This window comes from Podarcis tiliguerta, assembly GCF_965153285.1.
Source record: "Podarcis tiliguerta genome assembly, chromosome: 2".
Taxonomy (NCBI): domain Eukaryota; kingdom Metazoa; phylum Chordata; class Lepidosauria; order Squamata; family Lacertidae; genus Podarcis; species Podarcis tiliguerta.
Genome location: NC_139535.1, coordinates 18,193,466 through 18,217,659, shown reverse-complemented (window position 1 = coordinate 18,217,659; position 24,194 = coordinate 18,193,466). Strand labels below are relative to the sequence as shown.

The 24,194-nt window shown below is 46.8% G+C and overlaps 2 protein-coding genes and 1 long non-coding RNA gene across 5 annotated transcripts in view; 2 read left to right on the top strand and 1 right to left on the bottom strand.

The window, feature by feature from the left end:
• The window catches only part of LOC310671104, a 51,994-nt gene extending 39,077 nt beyond the window's left edge, over positions 1-12,917 (bottom strand). The window contains exon 1 of the long non-coding RNA XR_014507785.1: positions 12,410-12,917. This is a non-coding gene — a long non-coding RNA (uncharacterized lncRNA). The remainder of the gene's footprint in view (positions 1-12,409) is intronic.
• LOC310670630 (uncharacterized protein) lies at positions 34-18,773 on the top strand. Of its 3 annotated transcripts, none has more exons than XM_083426248.1 (5): positions 34-308; positions 2,050-3,395; positions 5,688-5,801; positions 7,581-8,188; positions 11,122-14,487. In XM_083426248.1, the coding sequence occupies exons 2-5, from the start codon at positions 2,849-2,851 to the stop codon at positions 11,140-11,142; spliced, it is 1,290 nt and encodes a 429-aa protein (XP_083282374.1). In that variant the 5' UTR covers positions 34-308; positions 2,050-2,848; the 3' UTR covers positions 11,143-14,487. The 3 variants fall into 3 exon arrangements, with proteins under 3 accessions (XP_083282374.1, XP_083282372.1, XP_083282373.1); XM_083426246.1 differs by lacking the exon at positions 11,122-14,487 and adding an exon at positions 18,675-18,773 and having other exon boundaries at positions 158-308; XM_083426247.1 differs by lacking the exon at positions 11,122-14,487 and adding an exon at positions 18,316-18,555 and having other exon boundaries at positions 158-308.
• A 525-nt stretch (positions 18,774-19,298) lies between these two features.
• LOC310670807 (uncharacterized protein) lies at positions 19,299-22,453 on the top strand. Its single transcript, XM_083426563.1, has 3 exons — positions 19,299-19,617; positions 20,989-21,962; positions 22,114-22,453. The coding sequence occupies exon 2, from the start codon at positions 21,003-21,005 to the stop codon at positions 21,918-21,920; it is 918 nt and encodes a 305-aa protein (XP_083282689.1). The 5' UTR covers positions 19,299-19,617; positions 20,989-21,002; the 3' UTR covers positions 21,921-21,962; positions 22,114-22,453.
• Positions 22,454-24,194: the final 1,741 nt, after the last annotated feature.

Sequence of the window (24,194 nt, the reverse complement as noted above, 5' to 3'; positions counted from 1 at the left end):
AAGGAGCCACCCCTCTTCCCTGCGCTCCGCTCCGTCCTCGCCTAGCCTGGAAGGGGCGGCGCCTCGTCCCGCCCCAGACAATGCCCGCCCCGGCTCGGCCCTCCCCTCGCTTCCCCCACGTGGTCGAGCGCTGGCGATAGACCTTGAGCCTCGCTTCCTGTGTGGCTGTGTGCGCGCGCGGGCCGCGGAGAGCCCGACCCGAGTGGCGACTGCGGCTCCCCCACCCACGCATCCGGACGCTCTCCGGCTTGGATCGATCCCGGGGGTGGCGGAAGATTCTAAGCCCACCCCTCCGAGCGCCTGATCGGGTGAGCAGGGGAAAGGGGGGGGGGTTCCTGGTGGCAAACTTGATCCGGAGCGCAAAGTCCCCTTTTACGCACAACCACCACCGTCGGCTGGGGGTCCTGGGTGGGGCCCGAGAGGCCTGTACGGGCGGTTATTGCTGCTGCCTTGGGATGAGAAGGTGGTGGTGGTGGTGCCTAGTGGTCTCTCCTCCCCTCCAGATAAGGTGCCTGTCACTGGGGACCGCACTCCCTCTCGGGGGAAATGTGAGCCAGCACTGTCCTTTGGAGTGATGAATAGTGCCCTGGCTTGCCCCTCCCCATCAAGAAAACAATAGAAATACTTAACTAATTGACCAATCACGTCGGTTCTGCTGCCCCAAACAAAAGGCCTGCCCCTCCCCCCCCCCGCAACAAAAATCCTGGCTAGGTCCATGTGTCCTGGGGTTCTTGACGCCCTGGGGTGTCTGCTAAATTGCAGCTGCTGCAGCAGTGAGGATGAGTGACAAGCAATGTCTGTGGAACTTCTCTTTATGTACTTATTTTACCCTCCTGTTGTCCCCGGAGAGACTCTGCACTTGGATCGCGAGTGAGGATCCTGTGACCTTCCAGATCCTGCTCCCATCGCCTCTGACCACTGGCTGGCTGTGCTGCCTGGGGCTGAGAGGACATGGGAGTCCAGCGATATCTGGGCAGCCGCTGACTGGGCCACGTGCAGGTCTGTGGTGGATCTTCTGACTTCTCTGGAGGACCTCATGAAGGAAGCTATAGGACAGGCATCCCCAAACTCGGCCCTTCAGCTGTTTTGGAACTACGGTTCCCATCATCCCTGACCACTGGTCCTGTTAGCTAGCGATGATGGGAGTTGTAGTCTGGGGGTGCCTGCTATAGGATGATCTGCTCCAGACAGCAAGCCTGCAGCTCCCAAACTGTGGGTTGGTTCCAATCAGATGTGTGAGAGCTGTTCACCGAGGATTTCAGGCAGTGGCTGTTCTGAGCCCTACCTGGATTGAATCTGCGATCTTTTGCATGTGAAGCTAAGGTGAGCTGGGATTTGGCCCTTCCCCAGTTCAGTGTGAGGGGCTGCACAAAAATCCACAGCAACAAGGACATGTCTGTGTATTGATAGCTTTTATATTGTACGCTGCTTAGAGATTCTTTTAAAACACTAAGCTGATTGTAACAACAACAACAACTGCAACCAGCTTAATATTATTATTACAATCAGCATTACTATTATTATACAGTGGTGCCCCGCAAGACAAATGCCTCGGAAGACAAAAAACTCGCAAGGCGAAAGGGTTTTTCGTTTTCTGAGTTGCTTCGCAAGATGGATTTCCCTATGGACTTGCTTCGCAAGACGAAACGTCTTGCGCCTTTTTTTTTTAACCGCCAATGCATTCCTATGGGAAACCGTCAATACACACTGGTGCTTCGCAAGACGAAAAAACTCGTAGAACGAAAAAACTCGCAGAACGAATTAATTTCGTCTTGCGAGGCACCACTGTATTTGTACCCCACCCATCTGAGTTGAAACAGCCCAGTTCCTGCCCCCCACTCCTGTTGCAAAGCGGGATGTTAACAGTGCAGATTAAGAGAAATGTCAGGGAAACTGATAGGCCAGAATACCAGCCCCGTGGAAGTAATTTGGAAAGAGTCTTCCAGAAACAAACCAACAAACAAAACTGTATAAAACTGGTAGATATAAAACCTCAGATACAAGAATAACTAGATCTCTCTTTGTTTTGTTTTGTTTTACTTTTCCTAGCCATGAAAACCCATGAAAACACTTTTGTGAGTATTGAAAAAAGCGTGTGGCTTTCTTCTTGGACCAAAGCAATGACAGAACGTCCTTCTATGGCACCTTAAAGGAAAGCAAACTCATTGTGCTAGTGGTTTTTGTGGGCCGGACGCCACTTTGGTGCATGTTGAGCCTTGGGGTCCCTTACAGCTCTACAGATCTATGAACCAAGTCATCCTTTGTGTCAGCAAATGCATCTACTGCGGCCTGTAAACTTGACCCGTCCATCAAAATTTCATCCCACCAATGAAGAGACCTGTTATCTCAAAATGGACCGTCTACCTTCCACCTCACCTCAGGTGGCTTTCCACTCAAGTTTGGAGGTTTCGACGTTTCATATCGTGAGGTTTTCCTCAGAATTCCTGTGGTAATTTTTGACTGTTTTGCAGCCAGAGCAGTGCTGGATTTATGTATAAGCGAAACAAGCTATAGCTTAGGGCCCCACTCTCTTGGCCCTCCCCCCTCAAAAAATTTCACTATTAATATACTTTGATCTAATACATATTTTGTTATGTGCAAATGGCTTTAGATACCTTAATAGGTCCATAAATTACCACATTGCATATATTCAACACAAAAAACAGCGACAGTTTGTTGTTGACAAAGGACAGCTGGGCATATAAAGGGCCCCATTATCTTCAGTAGCTTAGGGCCTCATCGAACCTAAATCCGGTGTCATCGCCACTTCCCAATTTTTTAGGAAAAGCTGGAGACGGTTTCTAGGAGATAAAAATAGGACTCTTCCTTCTGGGGCAGAAGGTTTTTCATGGAAGCGCCGCCACAGCCAAGAACATCGGGTATAAGGAAGGAGTACCCGTGCCCGGACTGCGGGAGGAATTTTAAACGGAACTCTCACCTTGTCCGACATAAAAGGCTCCACACGGGCGAGAAGCCGTACAAATGCCCGGAGTGTGGGAAAAGCTTCCGGCAGAGCACGGATGTTAATACGCACCGCAGAATCCACACAGGAGAAACGCCCTTTCACTGCAACCAGTGTGGGAAAAGCTTTCGCTACCGGACCGGTCTCGTGAAGCACGTGAGGGGCCACGAGGAAGAGAAAGCGAAGGCTTGCCGGAGTTGCCTGGAATGCGGGAAAATCATCAGTGGCACTTTAGTCTCCGTTGCCAGCCAGACTTCCCCTGCGGTGGGAAGATCCCATAAATGCCCCGACTGTGAGAAAAACACCCAAGAGAGTTCCCATCTTGTCGTGCATGTACCGGGCCACGCAACGGAAGAAAACTATATGTGTCCCGACTGCGGAGAAGGGTTTTGCCACAGCTTTCAGCTTATTGGACACAGGAACCTCCACGCCAGTGAGGAAATTCTGTATTCATCTGTGTTTGTTTCTGGGTCGTACCACTTTGCTCCAAGGGAGCACTAAGTGCGCACTCTGTGGGATATGCTTAGCGCATTGCCGCCTCTGATCCTTATGGGCGTAGGATGCATAAACTGGGAGGCCCAGTACAGTGGTACCTCGGTTTAAGAACAGTCCTGTTTGTGAACGATTCGGTTTATGAACTCCGCAAAACCGGACGTAGTGTCCCGGTTTGTGAACCTTACCTCGGTCTAAGAATGGAAACTGAACGGTGGAAGGGCACCGGTGGTGGGAGGCCTCATTAGGGAAAGCACACCTCGGTTTAAGAACGGTTTCAGTTTAAGAACAGACTTCCGGAACGGATTAAGTTCATAAACCGAGGTACCACTGTAAATGTGTTGCCTCTTCACCCTTCCTGTGCCTTTCTCACTTCCACCACCTTGCCTCTGCCACCCCCACTGCTTATGGGGCCAGGATGTGCAAGCTCTATGGCTCTCCATTGCCTCTTCATTGTTTCTTTTTGCCTTGTGCTACCCTTGTGTTACAGTCTGAGTTTTGTGGGATGCCAGTGTCAATCCGTTCAACTTCCAGAATGTTCGGAAACCAAGGTGCAGCTTCCGATTGGCTGCAGGAAGCCGCTGCAGCCAATTGGACGCCCCTGCAACCAATCGGAAGCTGCGTTGGACGTTCGGGTTTGAAAGAACGTTCGCAAACCGGAACACTCACTTCCGGGTTTGTGGCGTTCGGAAGCCAAAACGTTCTACTCGCAAGGCGTTCGGGATCCGAGGTATGACTGTACAGTAAAATACAGTATGTAAAAAATAAATGAAGCAAAAAAAGAAAAGAAAAGCCGATTGAAAATCAAATCTAACAATGGCTGTGATGGGAAGAAAAATCACTAAGTGGTCTACCAAGACCACCAGCCATTTTGGAGCGGGGGGGGGGGCGAGTTTGGGAACTGCTGGATTAAAAGATGTAAATGTTGTTGACCATAATAGTTTTATTACATAATGTATAATGAAATAATGAAGATCTGTATCTCGGCGGTAGAGCATGCAGAAGGCCTCAGGCTCAATCCCTGGCCTCTCCAGGTCAGACTGGGGAGCAGCTGCTAGTCAGTGCAGGCAGTACTAACCCAGATGGGCCAGTGGTCTGACTCAATGGAAGGCAGCTTCCTAAATTCCTGCTATAGTAATAAATTAATAATAAATTTGTATTTATACCCTGCCCTTCCCGGTTCAGAAAACCAGGCTCAGGGCGGCTAACAACAAATTTAAAACACTTAATTGATGCAACAAAAAACAGCATAAAATACAGTATGAAACGTTAATAATAAATTCAGAATTCAAAAATCAATTTAGGGGGTAAATCCATCCAATAAACATTAGATGATCACCAGGGCTAGCGGGCTAAATTAGTCCTATTTGGGCCAGCGAGGAGACCAGGGGAGAATGAGCTGTGGGATCCCAGAGCGGATAATCTTCATAAAAAGAGGAGGGGAAGGGGGAGGGAAGGAAGGGGAATAAAAGATCTAGCTAAGTTCAAGTTGAAAGGCAGGCGGAATAGTTCTGTCTTACAGGCCCTGCGGAAGGAAGTTAAATCCTGCAGGGCCCTGGTCTCATGGGACAGAGCATTCCACCAGGTCGGAGCCATCACCGGAAAGGCCCTGGCCCTGGTGGAGGATAATCTGACTTCCTTAGGGCCCGGGACCTCTAAACTATGGTTATTCATGGACCTTAAGGTTCTCTGCGGGGCATACCAGGAGAGGCGGTCCCGTAAATACGAGGGCCCTAAGCCACAAATGCATTATAACACAATATTAGTAATTTCGTATTATTTTTAAACACCCTTTTGGGTCACCGGCCATTTAGCAACGTGTATTTTCTTACTAAAAAGGTTTCTGTACTCCTGAACCAGATATTGAACGGGGAGCCATACCTAAATGAATCAGCACTTGGTGCAAAATAAATATTTGGTAGTGGTGGTTGTTTAGGATTGCATTTGGTTTTGGTTTTTCAAAAAAGGCCACTCAGGTGCACTGAGTAAGTTTACCTTTCCCTTTTTCAGCTGCTGCAGCAGTAGCTGTGTCATGTCCACTGATGTGAGCATAACACAGCAGGGTGAACTTTGCTGCTTAATTTTGTGGCTTTCAGAGGAGGAGCAGTGGTTGTGTGGTGCTAGGAGTCATCCATCTGGGAGCAGCATCAAGGAAAATCTAGCCTAGCAGAAATCTGGCCCCTCTATAAGAATTGCTCATTTCATCTTGTTATCTTTCCCTGCTTTGTGCCAGGATTTCAGATTCCTAATCCCGGTACTCTCTGCGGCCTGCAGCCGGGCGTGGCGCCTTTGCCCTCCGACCATCAGGATGAGGCCCAGAGGAAGAGTCCAGGAAGCATCTGTAGAGGTGAGGGAATCGAGAGGGCCAGCCGGAGACCCTGCTAGCTGAAGAACTGGGGGCTTCTGAAGGAGATTCTCTGCTTTACATAACTCCCTGTCTTTCCCCCTTGACTCTTAGGCCCTGTCTGCACTACACATTTAGAGCAGTTTTGTTGGCATCCGCCTGATAAAACTTTATTCGCATTAGCCAATGGCCATAGCAACAATAAAACATTACAGTATATGCAGAAAGGGAAATTGGATATAAGAGCACAATTTAAAGTCCCTTCTTCTCTTTCCATGGTTCATTTTGCATATAATAAATCCCTGCATCTTTTACATAAACTAAACCATTCAGTACCTATTCCATTATTACATCCATCAAAATGAATTTATCTTAATGCTGCCAACATTTTCAAGTGTACACAACTTCCCCACATATATTCGATAAACATTTTCCAATCTTCTCTGAACAAATGTTGTTCTCTTATTCTGTATGTTAAGTTTGCAAGCTGCACATATTCTGTCAGCTTAAGTTGCCATTTTTCTATAGGTCCCATATATTGGTACAGTGGTGCCCCGCAAGACGAATGCCTCGCAAGCTGGAAAACCCGCTAGACGAAAGGGTTTTCCGTTTTGGAGGTGCTTCGCAGGATGAATTTGCTATGGGCTTGCTTCGCAAGACGAAAATGTCTTGCGATTCCTGGGGGTTTTTTCCGCTCCCCACCCCCTTTTTCTAAGGCACTAAGCTGCTAATAGCCTTTTAGCAGCTAATCCGCTAATCCCTTAAACCTTTAATAGCAGCTAATAGCCGCTAAACCGCTAATAGCGCTAATCCACTAATGGGCTTGCTTTGCAAGACGAGAAAACCGCTAGACGAAGAGACTCACAGAACGGATTCTTTTCATCTTGCGAGGCACCACTGTATATCACAATGTTTAGCTGGCGATATAACATGATATTGAAAGACAGACATCGTTCAGCTCTAGCACGCAATACAATTTGCCATAAAACAATGAAACCAAAATCACGATATGGACTTCAATCCGTTCTTGGACAATATATCTCCCAGCCCTAGTGCTGAGAGTTGTCAGGAGACTCCCTATTCCCCTCGCGGGTATTACAATTCCCAGAGTTCCCTGGGAAGAAGGACGGTCAAGACTGTTAAGCCACTCTAGCAGTTGTAACTCTGCGAGGGAAATACAGAGCAGCAGGCATGTTTTTAAATGTAATTGCTTTTTAGCACGCTTTAAACTGCTTTTAGGGACGCGGGTGGCGCTGTGGGTTAAACCACAGAGCCTAGGACTTGCTGATCAGAAGGTCGGCGGTTCGAATCCCTGCGACGGGGTGAGCTCCCGTTGCTCGGTCCCTGCTCCTGCCAACCTAGCAGTTCGAAGCACGTCAAAGTGCAAGTAGATAAATAGGTACCGCTCTGGCGGGAAGGTAAATGGCGTTTCCATGCGCTGCTCTGGTTTGCCAGAAGCAGCTTAGTCATGCTGGCCACATGACCCGGAAGGTGTACGCCTGCTCCCTCGGCCAGTAAAGCGAGATGAGCGCCACAACCCCAGAGTCGGCCACGACTGGACCTAATGGTCAGGGGTCCCTTTACCTTTACCTAAACTGCTTTTAAGGTGTTGCAACGGTAATTGCTTTTGGAATGTGTTAATCTGTTTTAGAATGTCCTTGCTTTTGCTTTTAAATTTGCGTATCTGTTTGCCATTCTGGGTTCCTTGGGCCTGGGTATAAGGTCAAGGGGAGAATAATCGTGGCTGTCGTTTCTTTTGTGACCCTGTGACTTCTGTTCCAGCCTGTGATGATGCTGTGCCCACGGAGGAAGAGGACCCCTCATCCCACGAGAGACTTTCTCGGACGTTACTGGGAAGGCTGCAGATCCTGGATCCCCGAAGGAAGGAGGCCTCGAAGGCCAGGCCAGGCTTCTCCAGGGGGCAGTGGAAACGGCCGGCGGCGAGGGGAAGGGAATTGGCGGAGGACGGGAGCGCCGCCTCTCCTGTGTGCGAGCGGTTCCTCCGCTCGGAGAGGAGGCACCTCTGCTTCATGTGCGGGAAGAGGTTCCGGTACGAGTCCCACCTGGTCACTCACGAGCGGATCCACACGGGAGAGAAGCCCTTTGAATGCAGCACCTGCCACCGGAGCTTCCGGGACCGCTCAGACCTGAGCAAGCACCAGAAAACTCACTCGGCGGACAAACCCTACAAGTGTCTTGACTGCGGCAAAAGCTTTCACCACCAGCTGACCTTTATTAGGCACCAGAGGCTTCATCCCAGGGAGAGCTCCTCCTGCGATCCGGGCCGGGTGTATTTTGCCATCCTCCCCTCGTACCACGTGGGCGCAGAGATGAGCATTGGGGATGGGACGGAGACCCCCGAGAGCCTTGGCTTTCCTTTTAAACAAAAAGTAAGTTTCTAGCCCTTAAGGTAGCGAAGGTGGGATTGAAAGCAATGGGGCGCAGAACCAGAGATATAGGGCCTGAGTAGGTTTCCTGCAAGGGTTCTTAATAATTCCACATCACTTGCCTCCTTGGTCCAGTATTTTCTTTTGAATGCAAGCAGGGTGTACACACACACACACACACCTGAGAGCCAGTGTGGTGTAGTGGTTAAGAGCGGTAGACTTGTAATCTGGGGAACCGGGTTCGCGTCTCCGCTCCTCCACATGCAGCTGCTGGGTGACCTTGGGCTAGTCACACTTCTTTGAAGACTCTCAGCCCCACTCACCTCACGGAGTGTTTGTTGTGGGGGAGGAAGGGAAAGGAGAATGTTAGCCGCTTTGAGACTCCTTCGGGTAGTGATAAAGCGGGATATCAAATCCAAATCCAAACAGACACACACTGAGAGAGAGAACCTTGTCTATCAATGCTTCAGCTGTAGGAAAAGATTTCAACCCATTTGCATCAGAGTGCTTCTTGGATACTCGAAGCTGTTGAGGATGTTGAGGTTTTAGAGTACTTTTCCAATGCCCCCTTTCTTCCTCCATCAGCTGAGGAGCCACCAGGAGGCAAGGCTGTCAGGTCACAAGGCCAGATATGGGGCGGGGAAAACCCTAAGGGCCTAGCAAGGGTGGCTGGGGCAACCCAGTCAGATGGGAGGCATATAAATAATAAAATGATGATGATGAATTTCAGTAGGGACAAATGTAAGGTTCTGCACTTAGGCAGGAAGAACCAGCTGCACAAATATAATATGAGGGGCACCTGGCTTACTAGCAGTACATGTGAAAAGGATCTAGGAGTCTCGGTGGACCACAAGCTTAACACGAGTCAACAGTGTGATGCAGCAGCAAGAAAAGCTAATGCTATTCTGGAATGCCCTCCCACCAGATGTCAAAGGGATAAACAACTACCTGACATTTAGAAGACATCTGAAGGCAGCCCTGTACAGGGAAGTTTTTTATGTGTGACATTTTAATATATTTTTCATCTTTGTTGGAAGCCGCCCAGAGTGGCTGGGAAAACCCAGCCAGATGGGCGGGGTACAAATAATAAATTATTATTATTATATAGGCTGATCTGTATAGTGTCCAGATCAAGGGAAGTCATAGTGCCCCTCTATTCTGCCTTAGTCAGACCACATTTGGAATACTGTGTCCAATTCTGGGCACCACAATTTAAGAAGGATGTTGAAAAGCTGGAACGTGAACAGAGGAGGGTGACCAAGATGATCAAAGGTCTGGAAACTAAGCTTTATGAGGAGCTGGGAATGTTTAGCCTGGTAAAGAGGAGACTGTGAGAGGAGATATGATCTTCAAATATCTTAAGGGCTGTCACATGGAGGAGGGAGCATGCTTGTTTTCTCCCGCTCTGGAGAGTAGGATTCGAACCAGTGGCTTCAAGTTGCAAGAAAGGAGATTCTGCCTAAACATTCGACTTCCAAAGCGTTCGGAAGCCAAGGTGCGGCTTCCGATTGGCTGCAGGAAGCTTCTGCAGCCAATCAGAAGCCGCGTCGGACGTTCGGCTTCCAAAGAACGTTCACAAACCAAAACATTCACTTCTGCGTTTGTGGCGTTCGGGAGCCAAAACGTCCAAGTGCCAAGGTGTTCAGGATCCAAGGTACGACTTTATTTGATATGCCAATGCTATCTCACGCTTCTTTCAGTATCACTAAAAGGTATTTGTATTGAGGCTAAGGCAATATGTATGTTAGTTTCGGTTTTAATTGCTTGAGGAGGATCCCAGTTTCCAGGATGCCCAGTTCCTCTGGGACTGAGTCTCCCTGCATAAGCCTTGTGTTCATCATCTGAGACCCCTTCTACGAGTGCCCCCGTTGCGGGAGGGGCAGATTGTGGCATCACGAGAACAGGCCTTTTCAGTGGTGGCTCCCCACCTGAGGAATGCTCTTGCCAGAGAGATGCGTCTGCCACTGTTAACAGCTTTGAGGTGCTAGGTAAAGACATTCCTGTTTATCCTCGCATTTGGCTCTCGGTTGAGTGTCATGTGATTTGTTGATACCCCAGCCTCTGTCAGTGATCATCTTTTAGCAGAGTGGAGCAGGACCTACCCCTTTTTATGTTGTTTCAGGATAAGCACTTTTAGTAATGTTATTTTATATTTCTGATGTTCTTTTAAATGTTGTCATCTGTATCCTTTTATCATTGAAGTGAGGGGAAAATAAATGCAATACATAACTAATGGGCTCAGCTTGATAGATGAAATGATCTCATCTGTTCTTCTCCTGCACATTCTTGGGGTTCTTTAACACTCCCCCCAGAGACAATTTGGGGGTGCCTGAAGGGAGGCAGAAAAAGCCCTGTTGTGCTGGCAGAAACCCTTGTGTGGGCTTTCACTAGCAGAACTCATTACAGTGGTACCTTGGGTTACATACGCCTCAGGTTACATACGCTTCAGGTTACGTACTCCGCTAACCCAGAAACAGTGCTTCAGGTTAAGAACTTTGCTTCAGGGTGAGAACAGAAATCGTGATCCGGCGGTGCAGCGGCAGCAGAAGGCCCCCTTAGCTAAAAGTGGTGCTTCAGGTTAAGAACAGTTTCAGGTTAAGAACAGACCTCCAGAACAAATTAAGTACTTAACCCAAGGTACCACTGTAGTTGAATCCCTTTAAATAAAAATATTTAAAGCACATTCCTAACCTTTGTGGATTAAGGAAAGAGTGGGGGATTTATTATTATATTATAATACGGGGTGATAATATTCTGGAATGATAGAGTTCAGTCATATGCCTCATGGGAAATGATACCTATTGTATTTTGAATTTGAACCTGAATGGTATCATTTTATAAAAAGCAAGTGTTTTTTTTACTCGGCTACCATGCTGTCCTTTCTCAGCCCCCAAAGGCTCGAGTCATTTGTGGTTGTTCTCGTTTTGGCCTTGCAGGTGACAATGTGGAAAGTGTAAGGAAGGCGGAGAGTTTTTTTTTTGGAGTGAAAGGCCTGTGCTTTCACCTAAAAACTTGGATGCTGTTGAAGAGATTTAAGAAATCACGTTCCAAGACCTGCAAAATAGGGTGGGGGCGAGAGACCACGTAAGCCACGGAGCTTTTCCACAGAGCAAGAGGAGGAGTCAATCGCCTGCCGGAGATTTGATCGAAGCCACGTTCCAGTTTAGAAGCCACGCAGCCAAGAAACCACAGATTGCTGGAAAGGTTTAAAGCGATACTCATGCACCGTTGTGCATCAAAGATTGGAGGAGTCCAGCCAAAGCACAAATTCTAGGAACGTTTTTTTAATGCAAGTTTAAAGGCTCGTCTGGAAAGAATCCCTAGAATGGCAAAATCAGACCATTTCACTGCCCTTCCGGAAAGTATGCTGTGGAAAAGACCCTGTTCTGTCAAACCTTCTTTGCCGTTCCTTCTCCCTCTTCCAATGTGCAAGCCTTGATTTATGTCACAGAAGCCATGACAGAGCAGGAACCCTTTTGATAAGAAAAGCTTCACATACAGTAGGAGAAAGCTTACGAACGCCCAGAGTGGGGAAATACTGTGTCGCCAAATCCTACTATTATAAAGTTACACTGTCAAGTTGCTTTGAGACTTTTGGGGCAAGAATGGTAATAAATAATATTAATAGTCCATGGCGCTGTGGTCTAAACCACTGAACCTCTTGGGCTTGCCGATCAGAAGGTCGGCGGTTCGAATCCCCGCGACGGGGTGAGCTCCCGTTGCTCGGTCCCTGCTTCTGCCAACCTAGTAGTTTGAAAGCACACCAGTGCAAGTAGATAAATAGGTACCGCTCCGGCGGGAAGGTAAACAGTGTTTCCGTGCCCCGCTCTGGTTTCGGTGCTCCAGAAGCGGCTTAGTCATGGTGGCCACATGACCTGGAAAAACTGTCTGCGGAAAAACGCCAGCTCCCTCGGCCTGTAAAGGGAGATGAACGCCGCAACCCCAGAGTCATCGGCGACTGGACTTAATTGTCAGGGGTCTTTTACCTTTTTTCTATAAGAGGGAAACCACAAGTGTGGTTGTACAGTATGCTAGAAGGAGTTTGCTTTTGAGGGCCCCTGGCTTCACACAGGATCCCTCTGGATGAAGGACTTACGTTCCTACTTTTTTTTCTAGACTACCTGGCAATATTATAGGCACTCGTTCATTCAGAGGTTTATAAGCAGAGGCTGGTTGGCTGCCTATCATGGATGAGGCAGCCCAGGTGTTTGTGTGTGGGGAAACTTTTGGCCCTCTGGATGCTGCTGAACTACAACTCCCATCATCCCTGGCCATTGGCTGTGCTTGTTGGGGCAGATGGGAGTTGTAGTTCATCAGCATCTGGAAGGCCAGAGGTTTCCCACGCCTGCTATAGCAGGTGGATTTCCTTTATTGGCATGGCAGGCTCAAATGCAGAGTCTTTTGAGGTCTGTTCCAGTGCTATGATTGCAGCATTTGGGACTTTTTAGTTTAGGGGAAATAGGAGTAAGAGACAAGAAGACGGATGTCTATAAAAGTATGCATGGGAAGGAGAAAGTGAGTCGATACAAGTTTTTCTCTCGTTCTCTCATAGCACTAGAACTAGTGCACATCCAGTGTAACTTGAATGTTGGGAGATTCAGTACTTATTCACACAGCAGCACCTAGTAAAATGACGGAATTTGCTTCTACAGTGATGGCTGCCATCTTGGATTGGACAAATTCAGGGACGATGAGGCAAACAATGGCTACTGACTCTGATGGCTGTTCTCTGCCACTGTGAGCACAGGATGCTGGCCTAGATGGGCCACTGGCCTGATCCAGTCAGCTCTTCTCACATTCTTATGATTCTCTGACATCATTTGTCAGGAATGAGCCAGCGCCAAGCGAAGGTTTGCAGCCAACTGCAGAAAGCAGCCAGGAACAGAAAGGCTTAGGTGTTAGTCAGGTGGGGAGAGCCGGCAGCTGCAGACTTCGGCTCTTCCACACCTTGACGGGCAGGGTGATAAGGCAGTAGCTGAGAGCAGGCTAGAACACAGCAAAGCTTGCAGGAAGCACAGATAGGAGCGAATAGATTCAGAGACAGCCTCTCAGAACAAGAAGAGGGTGGGAATGATTCACTAAGTCCAAAGAGTCGGCAGATGGGAAGACTGCTAGACAGGAAGCAAAACAAGAGACGGAAAGGTCGTAAGTTCAATATATTCTGTTGACGCCGGAAGGAGTCTTCAGAAGGGTCATCTTGAGTAATGATGCCGGAGGCTTTGTTGGAGCCGTCCGGAGCTGTTTGCTTTTGCAATAAATCCTCCTTTTTAATTACCTACGCTTATTGTGTTATCAAGCTGGGAACCTGGACTCCTGACATCATTGCTTATAAAAATAGCCAACCAGACTGAGGTCCACCAACGATGCAGTGGCCAAGCTCATGCAACCAGCATCTTTTTCAGCCCTATGGCATGCAGCATAGATGTGTTCCTTGAGACTGAGAGAAAGACCAGGCTGCTAAGTTGCATGTGAGTGGGCTACTTATTTGTCAAAACCTGTGGCTGCGAGTTGTACCCAGCGTTAAACTTGTTCACTAGTGCAAGGGCACGCTTAATGTTGTGCAAAAGAGGAATCTGACGCTACAGTTTTGCTAGCGGAAACTCTGCACAATCTGGTTTAGCTATCCGTTGCACGACAAAATCACCAACTACCTTCTTGTGTATTCTGTAGGCGCAAAACATTTCGCCAGTGGAACTGCTATACTACCCAGAGACTTTTGACTTAGTGCTGCATAAGAAGACACAACCCTGTGTGTCCAGCACAGCCGCAACACATCAAAGGGCGGGGGGGCAGGAGTGAAATGGAGAAAGCCCAGAGGAGCATCTCTGGGGATGCAGTCAGTGTGTGCAGGGACTAAAAGAATTTATGCTTCCTTACCCCTCCCATAAAAAATACAGATTCTGGGGCTGCAAAGAACCTTCTGGATTTTGCAGCTAAGGTAGCATTTTGTGCCTCAAGGCTGGTCAGAGAAAAAAGTGAGTAAAGGTCTCTTTGCTATGTTATGCAACTCTGGGGGCAAGAAACAATGTGAATAAAAGTGTAGAGGGTCTCATAAATCCAAGTTCTGCATAGGATGCTGTTTTTGCAGAAGGTAAAAAGGCATGTGTGGGCTTGCTGGAAGATGGAGTTCTCTATCATTGAGCTTCCATCTGGTCATATCCTGTGTTGTTTTTTACTTTGTGACCAGACTTTGTTTGTTTGTTTGTTTGTTTAGCTGCTTTTTTCTCTTGCTCTTCTTTTTTATCCCGGAGACTTACTGGACTCTTAAAACTTAGCAATTAAAATCATTTGATGATTGCAAAGATTCCTTGGTTCATAGTATTTGTGGTGCTTTCCCGTCAGCCAGCTACAGGATTCCAGTTTAATCAAATGAAAGCATAACTGACTCTTAACTGAACAGGGAACACGTTACGTCAAAGATACCAATAGTTAACAATAAGGTCCGGTACTGGCTTATATGCATTACATGAAAAAAATGGCATTTCTATGAATTTAAGGAGAACTGGGTCAGGAATACAAAGCAAATATTCAAAAGAAGTAGTAGACTACCTGCTCCTCCAAACTCGCCAAGGTAACAACAACAGCAGCATGCTATCCACTCTGACCCAACAGAACAACAGTCCAAGAATAAAATAGATTCTTAGGATTCAAATCACTTCTCCCTTCTCTCAAAGGGAGGGCCAGTGGTCTTTGGCAAGACAATAAACACCTCATCCTTCCCTGACATGGTGTTGACTAGGCCATAAAGCAACACTCAGATACCGTAAGCCCTTTGTGTTACATTACGTGATGTTCCAGAATTCTGGCCTGAATGGGCCATAATCCCTTGAGCATACCAGCACATACGCAGGAGCCCTGCCCAGTTGCTATGCCAACCCTGATGGTCCTAGACAGAAGACCATCAAGATCACAAAGAACTTGCATATGGGAGTGGATTCAGCACGACTGGAACAAAGGACAATGACCAGCTCTTCCCTCTGGGGGCAGGAAACTGCAAGCTCCCCTTTGTCACCTGGAAAGTACTCATGGGGAGGGGGAAAGGAGGAACCAGCCAGGTGACAGGACACTCAGGTTACCACCACAACTCCTCCCTCAACCCCTCCTTAGAGAGCTAGTGTGGTGTAGTGGTTAAGAGCGGTAGTCTCGTAATCTGGGGAACCGGGTTCGCGTCTCCGCTCCTCCACATGCAACTGCTGGGTGACCTTGGGCTAGTCACACTTCTTTGAAGTCTCTCTTTGAAGTGTTTGCTTTTTTTATAAATAATTTTTATTTAATTTCCAACAAACATTTTATCCAAATTTAACCTTTGTTTTATACATAAACATCTTTTGGACTTCCATCAGCCTATCTGACAATTCTCCATAGTCTCACTACATCTCACATTTCTTAAATTTATATTGCACTTTATCTCTCTTAATCTTAACTTTTCTTTCAAACAACATTTCTATCAATCTTTTTCACAAAGCTTCTTGAAAGCCAACAAGCATTAGTTGTTCCTCACATTCATTTTTGATATATTCTGTAAATTTGCTCCAGTCCTCGGAAAATTTCTGGTCGCGTTGGTTCCTTATTTTCCCAGTCAATTTGTCCATCTCTGCATAGTCCGTCAGTTTCGTTCTCCATTCTTCCTTGGTCGGCATTTCTTCCTGCTTCCATTTCTGGGCCATCAAAATTCTTGCTGCTGTCACTGCATACCTGAACAATTTCACATCATTCCTACTTATTTCATTCCCTACTATTCCAAGTAGAAATGCTTCTGGTTTCTTAATAAATGTATATTTCAACATTTTCTTCATCCCATTATAAATCATTTCCCAGAAGCATTTCACTTTTTTACATTCCCTCCACATATGGTAAAATGTTCCCTCTTTTTCTTTACATTTCCAACATTTGTTACAAATTTTATACATCTTACCAAGTTTCACTGGTGTTACATACCATCTGTACATCATTTTCATTACATTTTCTTTTATTGTAGTGCATGCAGTGAATTTCATTCCCTCTTTCCACAGTTTTATCCATTGATCAAATTGAATGTTATATAGAAAGTCTTTGGCCCACTGAATCATTACCGATTTCACTTCCTCATCTTTAGTATGCCACTCAAGCAATAATTTGTACATTTTTGACAGAACTTTAACATCGTTATTCAAAATCTCCTGTTGAAACCTTGATTGCTTTTCTTGGAAACCTCTCTCCAACAATGTCTTTTTGAACATCGCATTTATCTGATGGTAATGCAACCAATCATTTACATTTTTCTTAACTTCTTCATATGGTTTTAATTTCCATTTGTTACCTTCTTTTACTATCAAATTTTCATATGTAATCCAATTCCCTAACATATTGACCTTTCTTACACACAAAATTTCCAATGGTGACAACCAGTATGGTGTTTTAAATTCTAAGAGGTTTTTATACCTATTCCAAACTTCATTCAATGGTCCTCTAAAGATGTGGTTTTCAAAGCCTATATGCACTCTATACTTTTCACACCATAAATATGCGTGCCACCCGAATCTGTTGTCATACCCTTCTAAGTCCAACAATTGTGTGTTTTCTAATTTTATCCATTCTTTTACCCAGCAAAGACACGAAGCTTCATAGTACAACTTTAAGTCTGGCAGGGCGAAGCCTCCTCTTTCTTTCGCATCTGTCAATATCTTAAATTTTATTCTTGGCCGCTTGCCCTGCCAGATATATCTTGATATTGTTCTTTGCCATTCCTTAAATATTGTCACACCTTTAATTATTGGAATTGTTTGAAACAAGAACAACAGTTTCGGTAGCACGCTCATTTTTATCGTTGCATTTCTTCCCCAGAATGATAATTTCATTCTTCCCCACACCTCTAGGTCCCGTTTGATTTTGTTCCATTCTGGTACATAATTATTCTGATACAGGTCAATATTTCTGGGTGTTAACATAATCCCTAAATATTTAACTTTTTTGACCACATTCATCTCGGTTTATTGCTGTATTCTTTCTATTATCTCTTGATCGATGTTCTTAGCCATTATTTTAGGTTTTTTCCTGTTTAATTTGAAGCCGGACACCTTACCAAACTGTTCTATCTCTTCCAACACCTCTTTTATACTTTGCTCAGGATCCTCTATAGTTATAACCAAGTGTTTGTTGTGGGGGAGGAAGGGAAAGGAGATTGTTAGCCGCTTTGAGACTCCTGAAGGGGAGTGAAAGGCGGGATATCAAATCCAAACTCCTCTTCTTCTTCTTCCTTTTTGTGATGTAGTCTTAGGGGTGTAGTTTGGGGGATTAGTAACTAATTAAAGTTGGGGGTCTTCTTTTGTTCTGGGCTTCCATTTTGCTTCATCTTGTTGCGGGTGGGAGTCCTGCCATGACAGTATCCAATAAAGGCCAAGCCTACAGGCTGCTGTTTTGCTCCAAGTTATCCTGGTTGGTGTCTTTGTTTTTGTCCAAGGGAGCCCTCGGATTTTTCCGTTAACACTTTCGAAGTTCTGTGGCAGGAAGAATGTGCTCAGGAAAGTTTGGCCTGTATCTTTTTAGCTCCCACAGCATTGAGCCTGGGCCCTGGCTCAGTCATGGCTTCCTGAAAGCAAGCTTTGGTTCACACCATTGGGTATCCTCCTTCTGTACAGCAGCCTCGAACTATTAGAGGTTCCCACACATACACTTCGGCTTGCGCTATCTGCTTGTGTAGCAGCACCTCGGTAAAACCACTTTTCACACATTTATAGCGGAGTATTTCCCTGGAGACAGGCAACAAGAACAGTAGCTGTAGTCAAATTCCTCAGTCAAGAGTTTCTTTATTGCTTGACTGGTTGCACAAACATTTCTATTGCAAATATATACAAACTAGTTACATCCTTTCTACACCTCTCCAGCGCGGTATAAACTCAGTGTGAGTGAGAGTGAGAGTGAGAGTGTGAGAGTGTGAGTGTGAGTGAGAGTGTGTGAGAGTGAGTGAGTGAGTGAGTGAGTGTGTGTGTGTGTGTGTGTGTGTGTGCTTTCTTCTTGACGAAGTTGCAGCCAGCAACTTCCTTTTATTTGCACCTCCAGCTGACACCAATCAAGCCATGACTGCCACTCCCACACACTAAAGAAAATTCTGGAACTCTATTTAAAGCTCAAAGGAATTTTGTTTCTTGAAGGATGTTCTCCTAACCTGGAAAATAATTGCAAAAAGGAAAGGGAAGCCAAAGACAGCTTGGCGTTAGACCTGCTTGATGTTTTCTACATTTGTGGAGCCACCACCAGAAAACCCCTGGCCTGGGCGCCTGGCAGAGTATGGTAGAGAACATATGCAAAGAGTTTGGCAGAGGTAAGTGGAAACAATGGCAGCTGGGCCTTTAGGGTAAATGGGGTATCAGAGTTTTTAGGGGCTAACCAGGCTGGGATAGTTGGGATAGCAGGCTTGTTGGTTTTTGAATGTCTGATGTAGATTTTTCAATTTTGTTGTTCTGCATGGGACAATGACAAAGATCGGATCGTAACCTCAGTGTGCCCTCAGCCATCCTCCTGCTTTCTTACTTGCTACCAGCTTACGACTTACTATATATCACCCCAGGAGGTGGTAGCAATGCCTTGACCATTTCCTCCTCCTTAGTTCCAGTAGGTAGGGATGGAGACTTTCCCATCCCACGAATCCGGTTTGTGGACCAAAAAAGTGAAGTCACCCTTTCATGTGCATCAAGACTCACATCTTTTATTATTATTATTATTATTATTATTATTATTATTATTATTATTATTTCATTTTCCTGGAGCTCTGCCCATCCCAAATCCTGGGAACAGGCATGGGTGTAGCCAGCACAGGAGCTAACTCCTTGGGGCGTGGCGGCTTCGACCCACCACAATAAATATTTGAGAATGGCATTGTCATTGAAACGGTGTGCATGCACCACACCATGTGATTATGTGGGGCGCGGCTTACCTGCACCCCTCCCCAATATTTTAATGAAGTTGGTACCCCCTGGTAGCCAGGCTTTATATTAGTGGGGGGGCAGAACCTCCGTTATTTTGTATCGATTTCCTTTATTTAGGGGGGCACCTGCCCTTCCTTGCCCCCCTTGGCTACACCCATGGGGATGGGGGCGGAGGGGTGGGGGCTGGTGAAGAGAAACCCCAGTGCCGAAAGTTGCCGCGGCCACCAGAGGCCTCTCGCTTTAAGCTCGCCCAGCCGAGAGGAAGCTGCTCTTCTCTTCCTCCTCTGCTCAGGAACATCCTGGCTCCTAGTGGGCCACGCCGGCGCCGTCTGCAGCGCCGCTTTCTCCTCCGAGGGAGCCTGCAGGCGGGAGGCAGAGAGGCAGCCGCCGGGGCGCGCTGCGCTTCCTCCGCCCTCCTCCTCTCGGAGCCCGACCGGAGTGGGAACTGACGCGCCCCAGCCTTTGTCGAGCGGGATAGGCGGGAGGAGGGGAGGGGGTGCGAGGAGGCTCTTGCGGGAACAATCCCGGGTGAGTGAGACAGATGCCAGGAGGAAGCGCGGTGGGGCAGCGCGATCCGGGATGAAAGTTGCGGGTGGCGCTGGGGATGCGCGCACGCTTGCGCTTGCAAAGGATGGAATTGGCACGCGTTGCGCGCGGAGGAGCGGGGCGCAGAAGAGCAAGGGAGATGGTTTTCTTTTGTGATTATTTCCACACTTGAGGGGTGGGGTGTGAACTCTCTACTAATGAGAAGTAATAGCTCCGTCTGCAAGGGGGAGAAGGGGAGGTTGCACGACACGATTTGACGCCGACCCAGGTCACATTTCAACCTTCGGCATTGCAGCAAGGGATGCGATCCAGGAGGAGAAAGGTTCTCCATGGCTACTACTAGCCAAGAGGGCTAAGTTGCACATCCAGCGTTGGAGGCAGTATGCTCTGCTTTCGAACATTGGGGAATCACACGTGGGGAGAGCAAGGGTGCAGTCTGGTCCTACTTAAGGGCTTTGCACAGGCATCAGGCATCTGGTTAGTACAGTGGTGGTAATAATAATAATAATAAATATTTTATTTATTTATTTATTTATTTATACCCCGCCCATCTGGCTGGGTCCCCCCAGCCACTCTGGGAGGCTTCCAACAAAACACTAAAATACAATAACCTATCAAACATTAAAAGCTTCCCTAAACAGGGCTGCCTTTAGATGTCTTCTAAAAGTTTGGTAGTTATTTTTCTCTTTGACGTCTGATGGGAGGGCGTTCTATGGGGCGGGTGCCACTAGCAAAAAGGCCCACTGCCTGGTTCCCTGTAACCTGGCTTCTCGCAGCGAGGGAGCCGCCAGAAGGCCCTCGGCGCTGGACCTCAGTGTCTGGGCAGAACGATGGAGGTGGTGCCTCGGGTTAAGTACTTAATTCGTTCTGGAGGTCTGTTCTTAACCTGAAGCTGTTCTTAACCTGAGGTACCACTTTAGCTAATGGGGCCTCCTACTGCCACTGCACGATTTCTGTTCTCATCCTGAAGCAAAGTTCTTAACCTGAGGTAATATTTCTGGGTTAGCGGAGTCTGGAACTTGTACCACTGTAGATAGATGGCTGGGTAGTTTGCAATAGACCAGGGTGGGTTTCTGACACCCCACTGTTCAGCAACAGTAGCAACAAAATAACTCTCCCCACCCAAATTAGGCTGCTGAAATGAAGAAAGCCAAGCAGGAGAGATCTTTTGTATGAAGAGTCTGTGGGCAAAATTCAGCTTTGGTACTGAGAATTCATTCCTGGGCTCAGAATGTGCTCAGAGATAGCCCTGTTTTTTAATTCTAAGGATGTGTTAGAATTATATATTCTAGTAGCTCTGGTTGATGGATGCAGTTCTAGTTTAAAAAAAGTCTGGATTCTCTTTTCTTTCAGCCACTGAATAGAAAATGGAGGAGACTTTTCAGAAGGAAAGTCCTGAACAGGTGAAACTGCATAAGGCCGCAGCAGAAATAGCCCCGTGGAGTTGTTCCCAAGTAGATGATGATTCTGAAAATCAACAGGGGCCAGAAACACAAACGAACCAGTGCTCTGAATCAGAAAGGCCAAAGTGTGTCCCTTCCCAAGGAGACTCCAAGGAAGCAAGGAAGCTGCCTGTTCAACAAAGAAATCGGATGTCCAAGAAACAGCACCCTTGCCCTGACTGCGGGAAAGTCTTCAACAGGACCTCGGCCCTCAATGCGCATCAGAGAGTCCACACGGGCGAGAAGCCCTACAAGTGTGCAGAGTGTGGGAAGAGCTTCAGTAAGAGTTCGCACCTCATTGCTCATCAGAGAATCCACACAGGCGAAAGGCCGTACACCTGTATGACTTGTGGGAAAAGCTTCAACCACTCCTCACATGTCATTACCCACCAGAGAACCCACACAGGGGAGAAACTCTATAAATGCCTCGAGTGTGGGAAAAACTTCCGGTACAGCTCCGATCTCATCAGGCACCAGATTGAGCACGCGGGAGAAAAACCTTACCAGTGCTCCGACTGTGGGAAGTGCTTCAACCGGAGCTCAAACCTCCTCATTCACCAGAGAATACACACGGGCGAGAAACCCTACAAGTGCCTTGAGTGTGGGAGGAGCTTCAGCTACAGCTCCGTCCTCATCAAGCACCAAAAAGTACACACCTCCGAGAAGCCTTATAAATGTCCTGACTGTGGGGAAGGTTTTCACGTGAACGCAAGTCTCCTCACACACCAGAGAGTTCACACAGGAGAGAAACACTACTCATGCTCGCAGTGTGGGAAGAGTTTCCGATGGATCTCACACCTTGCCAGGCATCAGAAGATCCACACAGCAGCGGAACCTGTTTAAACGCTCGGAACACTGGGAAATCATCCGTGTGTGCTCAGATCAGTGGCGTAGCGTGGGGGGTGCAGGGGGGCCCGGCCGCACCGGGTGCAACATCTGGGGGTTAGGGTTAGGGGGCGCAAATCCACAGGTTAGGGGGTGCAAATTACTTGCCTTGCCCCGGGTGCTGTCAACCCACGCTACGCCACTGGCTCAGATCTTAAGTTGGAGTATACTTTTGTTTAGTGTATTCTTCCATTATCATTCCCTTGATCTCTTGTCTAATTTTACAATGTAAGACACTTGGGGGAAGGAATCTTTCCATATTATTCTTTTGTATTTGTTTGTGTGTGTGCGGACACACACATATGAAAATATCACTGTATCAGTAATAAAACACTTCAATCCAACAGCTGACTTTTGATGGCTCAAGATAAGCCGGGGCGAACCGTATTTGTATTTATTTATTTATTTGAAAAAATTATTTGCATTTTATATTTGTTAGCTTCCTGAGCCGAAGAGATTGACTCAAATAAATACCATAGGTGCTACCTCCTCCTCCTCCTCCTCTGTGTTGTTGTCCTGGTGCCCTTCTGCTTAACAAATAAGAACTGCAAGCTAAGGGAAATAGGATGCAACTCTGGAATGTCTTTTGTAAGTCTCCCATTGTAAGACCTCTTCCCAAAACTTTGGAGAGGCGCTCAGAGAGCTCTCAGGAAAAGCACTTCCACAGGAAAACCTGCTTCCTGAAATCCTTCAGTGGCAAATGCCAGAGACCTACATTGGTTCCCAGTATGTTTCTGAGCATAATTCAGAGTGTTGGCACTGACCTTTAAAGCCCTAAACGGCCTCGGCCCAGTATACCTGAAGGAGCGTCTCTACCCCCATCATTCAGCCCGGACACTGAGGTCCAGCTCCGAGGGCCTTTTGGCGGTTCACTCCCTGCGAGAAGTGAAGCTACAGGGAACCAAGCAGAGGGCCTTCTCGGTAGTGGCGCCCGCCCTGTAGAAGGCCCTCCCATCAGATGCCAAGGAAATGAACAACTATGTAACCTTTAGAAGACATCTGAAGGCAGCCCTGTACAGTGGTACCTCGGGTTAAGTACTTAATTCGTTCCGGAGGTCCGTACTTAACCTGAAACTGTTCTTAACCTAAAGCACCACTTTAGCTAATGGGGCCTCCTGCTGCCACCGCGCTGCCGGAGCCCGATTTCTGTTCTTATCCTGAAGCAAAGTTCTTAACCTGAAGCACTATTTCTGGGTTAGCGGAGTGTGTAACCTGAAGCGTATGTAACCCGAGGTACCACTGTATAGGGAAGTTTTTAATGTTTGTTTTATTATGCTTTTATATATGTTGGAAGCCTCCCAGAGTGGCAACCCAGTCAGATGGGTGGTGTAAAATAACAGCAACAGCACCACCAACAACAAAAAATTACTGCTACTACTACCACCATTAAGGCAGAAAGTTGTTCCATGTAGGACACTCTTATCTTTGCAACTTCCTTCTTATCCTGGCTTTTTAATCCTTTCTGTGTTGCTAAACACTTTTGGCAGGGCTGGTAGCCTTTTTGCCTTCAAGGCCAAATACAGCAGTGGGTTCCACTCTTGCCTGTTGCCTCAGGCAACACATTATCTTGACCCAACCTTCACACTCTGACATGAAGCATCTAATTTTGGAACGCTGCAGAGGAAGAATGCAAATTCTAGCACACATATGTATGGGCAATAAGTCTTATGAGTTCTGCAAATCTAGACGGGAGTTAAGCGCAGTGGTCAGGTTGCAAGGAAGCAATGCCTCTTCTGCATACTTTCAGTCAGGGCCGGATTTAGGTTTGATGAGGCTCTAAGCTACTGAAGGCAATGGGGCCCTTTATATGTCCAGCTGTCCTTTGTCAGCAACAAATTGTCGCTGTTTTTTTGTGTTGAATATATGCTATATGGTAATTTATGGACCTAATAGGTATCTAAAGCCATTTGCACATAACAAAATATGTATTTTATCAAATTAATTGTTGAACAGTTAAGAAGAAGCATATTAATAGTGATTTTTTTAAGGGGGGGGCCCTAAGCTATACTTTGCGCTGGATTATGGAGAAAGCTAGAGAGTTCCAGAAAGACATCTACTTCTGCTTCATTGACTATGCAAAAGCCTTTGACTGTGTCGACCACAGCAAACTATGGCAAGTTCTTCTTTTTTTTAATAAATAATTTTTATTCACTTTCCAATAAACATTTTTTCCAAATTTAACATTTGTTTTGACATAAACATCTTTTTGACTTCCATCAGCCTATCTGAAAA